At 50.3% G+C, this 13514-nt stretch overlaps 1 protein-coding gene across 1 annotated transcript in view; it reads left to right on the top strand.

Annotated features, from left to right (window-relative positions):
- Positions 1–13514, top strand: part of LOC120926948 (syndecan-3-like) — a 180274-nt gene that overhangs the window by 154469 nt on the left and 12291 nt on the right. The window contains exon 4 of the mRNA XM_040337288.1: positions 10338–10632. Within this exon, the coding sequence (XP_040193222.1) occupies positions 10338–10632 (295 nt within the window). The remainder of the gene's footprint in view (positions 1–10337; positions 10633–13514) is intronic.

The following is a 13514-nucleotide window of genomic DNA, read 5'->3' as shown; positions in this document are numbered from 1 at the left end:
GTTACATAGCTGGAGATAAAGAAAAAGTTTTTTAGAAGGAGGGAGACGGAGTACAGATCTCAGATTTCAATAAATTCAACAACATTTGTATACCCCAAGTAACCCCCAGGACCCCCCCCCATACCAAAACACACATGTTGGGGGCAATAGCAATAACACTCATTCTACACTTGATACGGATATAAGTTTCCCTAACAGGGCAAAAGGAGGAAGACCTCCACCACTGTACCATGAGGTGTGTATTCAGGGGGAAAGAAGGATGGGGTGGGGTGGAGGTGGGGGGGGGAGAGAGGCCTCCATTACCGGATCCAAGGATCTTCGTGGCTCCTGCCACCGCCCCCATGTGACCCAACGTGGCTCCCAGTGCAACCAGCCCCAAGACCCAGGAACGTAGGGTAATGAAGGGGGAGGAAAGGTGTAACCAGGCCATCCCGAGACGCCTTCCAGCTAGTCTAGCTGCAACTTTTCTGCCTTTACCCAGGCCGCCCAAACCTTTTCGAACTTCCCGGGGCAGTTGCGACCCATATATGTGAGTTTATACAGCGGAAGGGCCGCATTGATCAGTGCCCTCCACTGCTGCACCGAAGGGGGAGAGGCCTCCCTCCACTTTAAGAGAATTGCTTTCCTGGCATAGAAAGCAGCGAAGAAGATGAACAATTTCTTTGACTGGGTGCCCGGCAGTGTATCAACTATACCTAAGAGCAGTGGCAGGGGTTCACAGGGTACATTTATCTTACTGACTGATTGAATCACACTCACCACCCCCTGCCAATATGCTTTCATTGCTGGGCATGACCAGACCACATGGAAAAAGGATCCCTCCTGTTCTCCACATCTTGGGCAGGTGGGGCTCCGCTGCGGGTATATTTTTGCCAGGCGCTGGGGGGAGTAATAAGCCCTATGCAAGAATTTCAGTTGGATAAATCTATCCCTGGCTGACACCACCAGGGTAAGATACTGTTGTATCCCTTCTTCCCAGTCATCATCAGCCAGTGTTGGAATGTCCCCCTGCCACACCGAGTATAGCTGAGAGACCTTGGAGGTGTCCAGGCCTATCAGTAGTGAGTACAAGGCGGACAAGGGTTTAGTCTCGTCCTCCGCCCTCAGCAAGCGTTCCACCCCTGTAGTCTCCAGAACCACCAGGTCAGGAAATTGCGATTTAAAAGCATGACGCAGCTGAAGAAACCGAAAGAACATCGGGTTTGTGAGTCCCTTCCTCTGCTTCAATTCATCAAAGGTGAGTAGCCTACCTGACGGGGCTATGTCCACTAGCGTCTTTACCTCAAAGCGAGCCCATAGGGCCGGGTCAGGTATGGTGTGGAAATGTATTAGTCGCGGGTTCCCCCATAGCGGAGTACGCGGAGAATAACGACCTGGGCCCTGAACCTTGGTCCTAACTACATCCCATACCCGCAGGGTAGTCTTCATAGAAGGTGTGACAGACGGGCTGGACCTAGGTCCCCTATAAATCAGATTACGAAGTTCGGAGTAGGATCCCAGAAGCGCAGCCTCCAGAGTAGCAGCCGGGTTGGCCGGTTCCTCCGAAAGCCACCACCTGAGTGTGACAAGGACCGCCGCCCAATAGTACTTCTGGAAGCATGGCAAAGCCAGACCGCCAAGAGTGACCGGCAACTGTAGGGTGGACCTGGCTATTCTAGGAGTGCCTCCATTCCAAATGAAGGAAGTGATCACGGCATCCAGTTTCTTGAAAAATGTGTTGGGAATAGGGACGGGGGTCTGTCTAAAAATATACAAAAACTTTGGCAAGACAGTCATCTTGACCAGATTAACCCTCCCAACCGGGGTAAGGGGTAGTGTCTTCCAAGCAGCGCACCTCTGAGTCAGGAGGGACAGGACCGGGGTCAAGTTGAGGGGGATAAACTGTCTTAGGTCCCTGTGGATCTCCACCCCCAGATATCTGAATTGCAATACCTGTCTCAAGGGGGTGCCCGCCGTGACCGCCGCCTGAGGAGACATTAGGGCGAAAACGACCGACTTCCCCCAGTTAATGCGAACGCCGGAAAACCTGCCAAAAGTGTCAATAAGCGCGAGTGCCGCTCCAAGGGAGACTGCAGGGTCCCTTAGATATAACAGTGTATCGTCCGCGTAAAGAGATATTTTTTCGTGGATCGGGCCCACAGGAATACCGCGCACCGCCGGGGAGGAGCGAAGGAGGATCGCCATAGGCTCTATAGCCAGAGCAAAGAGGCCGGGGGATAGGGGGCAACCCTGCCTTGTACCCCTGTTTAGGCAAAATGGTTGGGAGAGAACCGACCCGGTACGGACCCTAGCAGTGGGCGCCCTATAGAGGGCCTGCACCCATGATACAAACCTGGGACCAAAGCCGAACCGGCGCAGGACCTCCCATAGATACGGCCACTCTACTGAATCAAAAGCTTTTTCCGCATCCAGGGAGGCCACAACGTCGGACTCGGCCAGGGCCCCTTGAGCACCCAAAACCGTGTGCAACCTACGGAGGTTTATATCCGTGCCCTTTCCAGGCATGAAGCCGGTCTGATCCTCATGCACCAACGTCAAAATAACCGAATTAAGACGCCTGGCCAGAACCTTAGTGAGGATTTTAGCATCCGCATTCAAAAGCGAGATAGGCCTGTATGAGGCACACAACTCGGGGTCCTTGCCCGGCTTAGGGATCACTACGATGACGGCCTCCGCCATAGAAGGAGGGAGACTGCCATCTTTGAGAGACGCGACCACCATAGCCTGAAGCCTCGGGGCCAGCAACTCCCCGTGCTCCTTATAAAATTCGGGGGGAAGGCCATCCACCCCAGGTGTTTTCCCCGCCTGTAACTCCCCCAAAGCCTGCTGCACCTCCTCAAGGGTTATTCCACTGTCCAGGTGGGTACGGGCCTCATCCGAAAGGCTCGGAAAGGTTAGTTGTCCCAGAAAGGAGTCCAGCTCCTCTCCAGTGTAGTCAACCCTGGACGAGTATAGCGCCTCGTAATAGGAAGCAAAGCATGCGTTGATGGCCACCGGGTCTACCTCAACCAGTCCGTTATTATTTTGAATCCTAGCTATGGCAGTAACGGGCTGCTGCTCCCTAGCCAACCAGGCCAAGAGGCGCCCCGTCTTCTCCCCCTGCTCAAAGATGCGCTGCGTTTGGGCCAATTGTCTCTTCCCCGCCTTGGCCACCCTAAGAAGCATAGCCTCCCGGTAGGCTGACTGCATGTCCACATATGTGACTGGGTTCTGGGTCGCTACATATTGGGCCTCTAAGTCTTGGGCTTTAGCCTCAGCTTCCTCCAAACAGACAGTGGCGGCCCTACGCTCCCGAGAGATAATAGTCTGATAACACCCCCGTGTAAATGCTTTGAATGCATCCCACCTGTTGCCCTCCGTCGTGGAATCCTCATTGTCACCCCAAAACTCAGAGATGCGTCTGGGGATCTCTGCCGCCACTCTCTCATCCGAGATCCAGTAGCGAGAAAGTCGCCACAGTCTCTCCGATGGGGGCGTTAGGGTCTGTATTGTTAGGAGCACGGGCGAGTGGTCCGAGATACCTCTGGGGAGTATCTGCACCTCCCTGACCCTCGAGAGCATTCCCCCACTGGCATATATTAGATCTATCCTAGACATAGCTCTATAGGAGGTGGAGTGGCAAGTATAGGCTTTAACATCCGGGAACTTCCAGCGCCAAACATCAGTAAAACCGTACAAGGAGGCCCATCGCCGCAGGGGAGAGTCAACGGTAACATCAGAGGACAACCTATCCATGGATGGGCTTGGGACCATGTTGAAATCCCCTGCAATGATGATATTCTCCGTAGGATACGTGGCCAATATAGGAATCAGGGATTTCAGGAAGGACATTGTAGCCGGTGGCGGTATATAGATACCCAGAATTAGCATTTCAACCGTGTCCACCACCGCATGCAGGAGCACGTATTTACCCTCAGGGTCAGTCTTAACGTCTAGCAGGGAGTAGGACAGGGACTTGTGGATCAATACGCTAACCCCCCTAGCATAGTTGGAGTAGGTGGCATGGTACGAGTGACCCACCCATTGCTTTCTCAAGCCTAGAATCTTCCTTCCCATCAGGTGAGTCTCCTGTAGGAGGCATATATGGGGGGAGTATTTCTTGAGGTAGGCCATAACCAATGATCTTTTTATTTTGTCATTTAGCCCGCGGACATTCCACGAGACTAGCCTAATGGGAGCCATTGGGGTAGATGGGATAATAATATTGGAGCCAGCGTGGGAGAGGGTACCCCTCCGACCACACATAAACCGTCACCTCAAGAGCATTGGGCGCCCCGCCTAAGCGCTCCAAGGAGGCCGAGCCAGGCACCCAAGGCATATTACTGCATGTATTAGTCTGACAAACAAATTGGCAACTCATAAAGACATCAAATAATAAAGAAAAAAACATGAAAACATAACCAAACCGCCCCTCCCCCCCACCCCGCACATCCGGAAAAAAGACCGGAGTGCATAAACCCCAAACCAACCCCATCAAACAGTAGGAAGGTCTCCTATGGGAGCAACTGGCAAGGCGACCAATCCAGAGGTACCAGAAGAGCAATCACCCGGCTCAGCAGCAACCTCGGAAGAGGATACCGCTCCCAGACCCATACAGAGCACTGGATAACATTGGATCCACCCATAGCATAGTAGTTGGAATATGATCAACTTAAACGAATGTAAAACATAATAAATTAAAGGCACAAAACGGTTCTCCTAGTCTACACTAGGGGCACATACTTAAACATTGTAACGTTACAACCCATGTCCCGGTCAGCATCAGCTCGGAAGAGCCCCACCGAGCCCCCCCGCCCCCCAACCGTACCCACCCCCGAGCTGTCCTGGGTCCCCCATCCTCTAATGCTCCTCCAACAACCTGAGGTCCAGCAGGCCGGCACCAACAGTGCCAAGTGTGTTACCCATGGAGGGTCATGCGAGGGAACAGGCAATGGACAGGTGGGGGGGAATCGGCGGGGGCCCCCGGCCACGCACGCCATACAGGCACAACTCTGTCCCCCATTCCACGTGGCAAGTAGCGAAGAGAGCAACGTTCAAGTGCAGCCACTTTTAAGGGGAAAAATCAAAATAAGAGGGGGAAGGGAGCAGGGTGGGGATCACATCCCAAAACAGCACACAGTTACCGATGCCGGGGCAGGGTGTCCAGCCAGTGAGAAGCTTCTTCCGGCGAAGTAAAGTAGCGGGTGGACTCGCCATCAATGACCCTCAAGCGAGCCGGGAACAGCATACTGTATTTCAGGCCTTTAGCACGGAGCTGCACCTTGACATGGTCGAATGTCCTGCGAAGCCTCTGGGTGTCCAAGGAGTAGTCCGGGAACATCATCAGCCGCGTGTTTTCAAAGCGGAGTTCTCCCACTCTCCTGGCCTCTCTCAGCGCCAGATCCCTGTCGCGGAAGTTGAGCAGACGGAAAATAAAGGTGCGCGGGGGGGCCCCAGGCACGGCGCGGCCCGGTGGCATCCTGTGGGCCCTCTCAGCCACGAAGTGCGGGGAAAATTGGGCCTGTGGCAGCAAATTCCTGAGCAGAGTTTCAGTGAACGCCGTCGGGTCTTGGCCCTCCGCCCCCTCCGGGAGACCCACCACACGGAGATTATTTCTCCTGCTGCGGTTCTCGCTGTCTTCTGCCCGCGACTCTAGGGCTTTCACTCTCACCTGGAGAGTATGTATGGAGGCACGGTGATCACGGATGGAGTCCTCCGAGTCCCCGACCCGCCGCTCTGCCTCCCCCAGCCGCTCCCGTATGCCATCCAGGTCCCTCCGCAGGAGCCCGAGGTCCAGCTGCAGGGTGTCAATCTTACCCGTGAGGGTGGTCTGGCAGCCTTGTATCGCCAGCATGAGCGCCTGGAAGCGGTCTTCCTCCGATGCATTCGCCGGGGGAGGCGCCGTCTGGGATGCCATGTGCGCGCGGCCTACAGGAGTCAGCGGCAGTTTCGGCTGGGGACTTGCTTTAGTCGTGGAGCCTCCTTTCCGTCCTGAGCCGGTCTTGCCCTTACGCATACCCGAGTGCCTCCAGCTTCAATCAGGGTAAAAGGTAGTGGTGGATCCCCGGAATAACGGGTAAACGGGTCTTGATGAGCGGAGCTCCTCTAGCACACGTCCGTCTAGGTCGCCATCTTGGCCACGCCCCCAAAAATCGCTCCATCTATAGTAGGGTTTAGATTTTTGCATTTGTTTAGTTTGATTATAAAACTCACAAAACTTTCAAAGCTCAATACTAAACAAAAATTGTATTTTGAAATATTTTGGAATTATACCTATGATCTTCAGCAGTCGCATATAAAAAGGTTGTTATGTAGCAGAACCCCATATTCTTAGCAGTGTATAATCTGCACAGGTGTCTTAAATGTTGCACCCAAGCTGCTTTCTAAAGGGAAGTACTACTCTCTCTCAGGCCCCGTACACACGGCCGAGGAACTCGACGTGCCAAGCACGTCGAGTTCCTCGTCGAGTTCTGGGATGAAGCCGCCGAGGAGCTCGGCGGGCCGCCTTCTCCCATAGAACAATGAGAAAATAGAGAACATGTTCTCTATTTTCTCGTCGAGCTCCTCGGCGGCTCCATCGAGCCAAAACTGTACAGACGACAGAGTTTCTCGGCAGAATCCGGGTTTTGACCGAGTTTCTCGGTGAATTCTGCCGAGAAACTCTGTCGTGTGTACGGGGCCTCAGATTTTAAATGATTTATTGGATGGAGATGGTTTCTCTTCTCTTCCTGTTATGCCGGACACCTATCACAGAGACACAGATGGAAGTAAAAGCCTGACAGTTCAGGCTTTCTTTTCTATTAGAAAATCATTTTTTATTGCTTAATTTCTGTTAAAGTATAACAACTTTTTGTTTTCGTTTTGGACGGAGTGGAGAGGGATTAGAACACCTTTATTCCTGTCTGTTCCCCCATTAGGCAGATTCACTCTCTCCATTTGTTCTGTTTACCATTATCATTAATAGTAAAAGTAAAGAAAATCCCACATTTTTGGGTAATAGAGGGGAAATCTTCCAATGGGGACACTCGTTCTGGTGACCTGGGGGTTCCCAAGGGATTCTCTTCATTTTCAGGATTTCCGCTGACTTCCTGTTTAGCTATGGGACAGGAAATTAAGGCAAATCTCTGAAATGGGACACAGATGGCAAAAAAACCTGACGGGTTATAACTAGGGATGAACTTTGAGTTCGAGTCAAACTCATGTTCGACTCGAACTTTGCATGTTCGCATGTTCAGCGAACAGCGAACAATTTGAGGTGTTTGCGGCAAATTGGAAAAGCCGCGGAACACCCTGTTAAAGTCTATGAGAGAAAACTAAAGTGCTAATTTGAAAGGCTAATATGCAAGTTATTGTCCTAAAAAGTGTTTGGGGACCTGGGTCCTGCCCCAGGGAACATGTATCAATGCAAAAAAAGTTTTAAAAATGGCAGTTTTTTCGGGAGCAGTGATTTTAATAATGCTTAAAGTGAAATATTCCTTTAAATTTTGTAACGGGGGGGGGGGGGGGGTGTATTGTATGCACATGTTTCCCGTGCTTAGAACTGTCTCTGCACAAAGTGTCATTTCTGAAGGAAAAAAAGTCATTTAAAATCACTCGCGGCTATAATGAATTGTCGGCTCCCGGCAATTCAGAGAAAAGTCATTCATAAAAAAAAAAAGCGTGGGGGTCGCCGTCAACTTAAAACAAAAAATGACATGGGGTTCCCCCCAAATATCCATTCCAGACCCTTCAGGTGTGGATTTTAAGGGGAACTCCACCCCAAATAAAAAAAAATGGTGTGGAGTTCCCCCAAAAATCCACACCAGACCCCTTATCCGAGCACGCAACCTGGCCGGTCGCAGGAAAAGAAAGGGGGACGAGAGAGTGCCCCCCCCCTGAACCGTACCAGGCCACATGCCCTCAACATTGGGGGGGTGCTTTGGGGGTCTGTGACCCCTCAAAGCACCATGTCCCCATGTTGATGGGGACAAGGGCCTCATCCCCACAACCCTTGCCCGGTGGTTGTGGGGGTCTGCGGGCGGGGGGCTTATCGGAATCTGGAAGACCCCTTTAACAAAGAGGACCTCCAGATCCCGGCCCCCCCTATGTGAATTGGTAATGGGGTACATTGTGCCTCTACCATTTCACTAAGAACATGTAAAGAATTGTAAAAATAAAAACACACACACCGTGGAAAAAGTCCTTTATTAAAAAAATAAATAAATCCAGCGGTGGTAATCCACTCTCGGTCCCTGCTCCAATGTTGTCGGTATCCTGCGACGGGTGATCTCCTCTCCGCCGGGGTCCAGCGATGAGAAGATCTCTTCACCCAGGTCCAGGATCCAGAGCGCACGCATCGCCGGCCGCCTGTCTCCACTGGAGACAGCCCGGCGAATGACGTGGCTTGAGCCAGTGACAGCTCTTATATAGGTGAGGCGGGGCCACCCGTCACGTGACCCCGTCCCCCTGTGACGCACCCTCTGACTACGTCACTGGGGAAGCACAGGCTCTCCCTTGCATCAGAGGGGGCGGGGTCACGCGACGGGTGGACCTGGATGAAGAGATCTTCTCATCGCTGGACCCCGGCGGAGAGGAGATCACCCGTCGCAGGATACCGACAATGTTGGAGCGGGGACCGAGAGTGGATTACCACCGCTGGATTTTGTATTTATTTTTTAATAAAGGACTTTTTCCACGGTGTGTGTGTTTTATTTTTACAATTATTTACACCTTCTTAGTGAAATTGTAAAGGGAAAATGTACCCCATTACCAATTCACATAGGGGGGGGGGCCGGGATCTGGGGGTCCCCTTTGTTAAAGTGGTCTTCCAGATTTCAATAAGCCCCCTGCCCGCAGACCCCAACAACCACTGGGCAATCAACATGGGGTCATGGTGCTTTTAGGGGTCACAGACCCCCAAAGCATCCTCCCAATGTTGAGAGCATGTGGCCTGGTACGTCCCCCCCTCTTTTCCTGCAGCCGGCCAGGTTGCGTGTTCGGATAAGGGGTCTGGTGTGGATTTTTGGGGGAACTCCATGCCATTTTTCTTTTTAAATTTGGGGTGGAGTTCCCCTTAAAATCCACACCAGACCTGAAGGGTCGGGAATGGGTATTTGGGGGGAACCCCCTGTCATTTTTTTTTTAAATTGACGGCGGGGTTCCCCTTAATATCCATACCAGACCTGAAGAGCCTGGTAATTGAATTTGGGGGGACCCCCACGCTTTTTTTTGTCTGTTCGCAGGTTCTGGTGCGAACCGAACGGGGGGGGGGTGTTTGGCTCATCCCTAGTTATAACCCTCCCTTGTTCTACCCAAAAGAAAAAGGTTGCCTAATCATCCTTAATTTTCTGTTCTGATTGACATTCATCATGTAGACAGCAAGTAATAAAAAATGTTCACACACTAAAATAGTAAGGCCCCGTACACATGACCGAACATGTCTGCTGAAACTGGTCCGCAGACCAGTTTCAGCGGACATGTTCGGTCGTCTGTACGTCCGACCGGACAATTTTCTGGCGGATCGGACAGGTTTCCAGCGGACAAATGTTTCTTAGCATGCTAAGAATCATGTCCGCTGGAAGCCTGTCCGTCGGACATGTTCGGTCGTCTGTACAGACTCACCGGACATGTCCGCTCGGCCGAAAGCCCTCGCATGCGTCGAAGTGATTCAAAGCATGCGTGGAAGCATTGAACTTCCAGGGCCGCGCACGTCACCGCGTCATCGTCGCGGCGACGGCGCGGCCACGTCACCGCGTATCGTGTCCGTGCGGATTTCTGTTTGATGGTGTGTACAACCATCAGACAGAAATCTCCGAGCGGACATGTCCGATGAAACCGGTCCGGCGGACCGTTTTCATCGGACAGTCCGTCCGTGCGTATGAGGCCTCAGTAAGAATAATATTGTAGATCTGGAAATCCACTTTTAGATTTTAAACTATTGTAAATATTTTCCAAACCATATGTATCCCAACCTAATTCTTTTATGAGATGTACACATGCACAACATTTTTTTTCAGTTTCTCTTTTGAGTCAGTGATCTTTTACCTTTTTATTTTTTAGTTATTTTCTTTATTCCCTTTTTTTAAGGGTTACATAAATACATAACCAAGAGAGAGTCTCTGTATTATCTTTTCTTCAAACTAACATTCTGTATAGTTCCTAGTTATTTATTTAGTCGTTGTATAATGAGAAATGTAAGTATTTCTTGCACCAGCTCTTGGGTTGGAAGAGTTGAGTCGAGAGGGTAAGGTATAACCAGGTATGAGCTGGCTGAATAATAATAGGACTTTCTTTTTTCTATTTAAATCATCTTAAAACTTTATTATTCGCACATATGTTCTGCCTATTTTAATTGTATGTTGTCTCTTTCTTGGTGACAGACAGACATCTGGGAAGTGACAATAGCCACTGCTCGTGACAATGAAGTAGAGATTCCAGTCAGTGGAGGGCCAAGTGGAGACTTTGAGATACAAGAAGAAGACAGCAAATCCCAGACACAACCACCCACAATATTCGACCTAGGAAATGAAGTACTGCCACCAGGCACAACTCCCACCGATCATGGTCGAGGAAGGAAGGCAGATACTGGCCTTATTGACAACACTATAGATTCTGGAAATACATTGGCACAAATGCCACAAAAGAACATTTTGGAGAGAAGAGAAGTATTGATAGGTGAGTTTTTTTTACTTGATGCTGTTGTGCAATATATCATATATTACTCGAAATAATATTAATACATAGTTTTCCTATAATAATAATCTTTATTTGGGAATCAATAGTATTTTTTGACGTCTGACAAAAGCCTGATTTTAGGGAATTAGGTTTAAGTACAAAAATGTCAAAAGGCTGGACTACTTGACATCCAGGAAAATTGCATTTCAGTGGTTAAAAATATCTCATCTTTTGCAGACAAAAACTGCCAGGGATTTCAGGGATTTTGGTTTGTGAGAGAGATGCGTTTTAGCAGTACATAATTTTCTGAATCTGCTACATGCTGTTGCTGTTTATTGCTGAAACCTAAAGGCTGATTTAAGTCTTATGTGATGGAATTGAGGGATCATTGTGCCTGACCAATTCGTATAAAGCAAATCATTTTTTGTATGTTCCTTAAAGCGGAGTTCCAACCACAATTAGCATTTTTTAAATGTATGTCCTTTCCATCCTGCGTTTTTATAATATAAATCCGGTCACTTACTATTTTACAATCCGCCGCCGATCCGCATAGATATTCAAAATAGATAGGGCCAGATTCACAGAAAACGTACGCCCGGAGTATCTGCTGATACTCCGGCGTACTTTCAAATTTGCCGCGTCGTATCTTTATTTGTAATTCACAAACAAAGATACGACGGCATTTGGCTAAGATCCGACAGGCGTACGGCTTCGTACGCCTTCGGATCTTAGGATGCAATACTTCGGCGACCGCTGGGTGGAGTTCGCGTCGTTTTCCGCGTCGGGTATGCCAATTAGCTGTTTACGGCGATCCACGAAGGTACGCGCGTTCGTCGCATTCTCTTACGTCGTCGCTAGTCGGTTTTTCCCGTCGTAAAGTTGCACTTGCTATTTAGGTGGTGTAATATTAGACAGCCCATGTTAAAGTATGGCCGTCGTTCCCGCGTCGAATTTTAATTATTATTTGCGTAAGACGTCCGGGAATACGAAAGGACGTAACGCACGTCGCCGTTGAAAAAACACGTCGGGGCGCCGTAATTTCACACAAAGCGCGGCGGGAATTTTCCTATAGGGGCATGCGCAGAACTTTCGGCGCGGGAACGCGCCTAATTTAAATGGTACACGCCCCATTTGAATTAGGCAGGCTTGCCTCCGGACGGATTTACGTTACGCCGCCGCAAGTTTACAGGCAAGTGCATTGTGAATCAAGCATTTACGCTTAAAACTTGCGGCGGTGTAATGTAAATGACATACGTTACGCCGCAGCGCAAGTACGCGAATCTGGCACATAGTTTATAAAACTATGTCTACACCAATGTCATTTTGCTTGTGGGCATTGTGAAGCCTACAAGCACTTAGGGCCAGATTCTCAAAGCACTTACGCCGGCGTATCTAGAGATGCGCGGCGTAATTGAAAAATACGCTGTGCGTATCTATGCGCCGTATCCACAAAACAAGATACGCCTGAAAACCATTTTTTTGCGTCCGACGTAAAACGATTACACCGGCGCATCTTGGAGCGCAAAATACGCTAGACGCACCATTGATTTGCTAGTCAAATATGCAAATGAGGGAGATACGGCGATCCACAAAAGTACACTTGTGCAGCGCAGGCTACGCCGTGTGCGCATCTGCTTTTTTCCCGGCGGAAAGTTACACCTTTTAAAAGCTGCCTTAACTTTACACCAGACGTGTGCAGGTCAGCTAAAGCAACACCATTAGGGACGAGCTGAGCACACACACTTGCAGGACAACAATCTGTATGCCAACATGCCTGGGGCATCCATGCTCATAGCTATACTAGTGACTTTAGAGGCACGCAGAAGGAGGAGGGAACGGAGGAGGAGGGCACAGGAGAGGATATACCGCAGACGCCTAGATGTCTTTGGCATGCCTGCTTCTGAGGTGTATCGCAACTTCAGATTCACCCCTGAAGCCATCATGGAATTAACCAGAACCCTGAAAGATGACATCACCAGCCCAACACACCGCTCACATGCACTGGAGCCACTGGTCAAGGTGATAGCAACACTCCATTTCCTTGCCACTGGCTCTTTTCAGCATACAAGTGGAGTGGTGGCTGGGATGGCACAATCCTCCATTAGCAGATGTGTGCACCAGGTTGTCCCTGCAATCCTGAGACGCATGGCCAACCAAATCATCAAACCCACCCAGGAGGACCTGCGGCTGAAGACAATGACAGATTTCTATAGAATTGCCAGATTCCCACGCACCGTGGGGGCCATTGATTGCACACATGTGGCACTACAGCCCCCCCATGAGACAGAGCACATGTACCGCAATCGGAAGCATTGGCATTCAATCAATGTACAGGTGATAGCCGATGCCCAATACCTCATATGGCACGTACGTGCCAAACACCCAGGATCCAGCCATGACAGCTACATATTCCGTCAAAGCAACATCCCAAGAGAATTTGAACAGAACGTGCACAAGGACAGCTGGCTGGTTGGTGAGTGACATGGGTGTCAGGCATGACTGCCCCCCCCCCCATGATGCAGACATCACGAGGGGCACATGCATTACTAACATCCTCCTGTCTTTTCCCTTCCAGGTGACTCTGCATATGCACTTGGACCCTATCTCATGACTCCATTCCGGAAACCCCCAAACCCCAGGAGAGGAAAACTACAATGCTGCACACATACGTACCCGTGCAGTGGTGGAACGCACCTTTGGCCTCCTGAAGTCCCGTTTCCGATGCCTGGATAAGTCTGGGGGTACCCTGTTGTATTCCCCAAACTTTGTGTGCCAGATCATCGGTGCATGTTGCATGCTGCACAACTTCGCAATGAGAAGGGGCCTGGAGATTGACATACGTGAGGACCTGACCCCCGAACCAGACATTCCCCCCCTGACCA

This window comes from Rana temporaria, chromosome 2 (assembly GCF_905171775.1).
Source record: "Rana temporaria chromosome 2, aRanTem1.1, whole genome shotgun sequence".
In the NCBI taxonomy this organism is placed as follows: Eukaryota; Metazoa; Chordata; class Amphibia; order Anura; family Ranidae; genus Rana; species Rana temporaria.
Note: the sequence above shows the minus strand (reverse complement) of the source record. Positions and strands in the feature narration are given on the sequence as shown.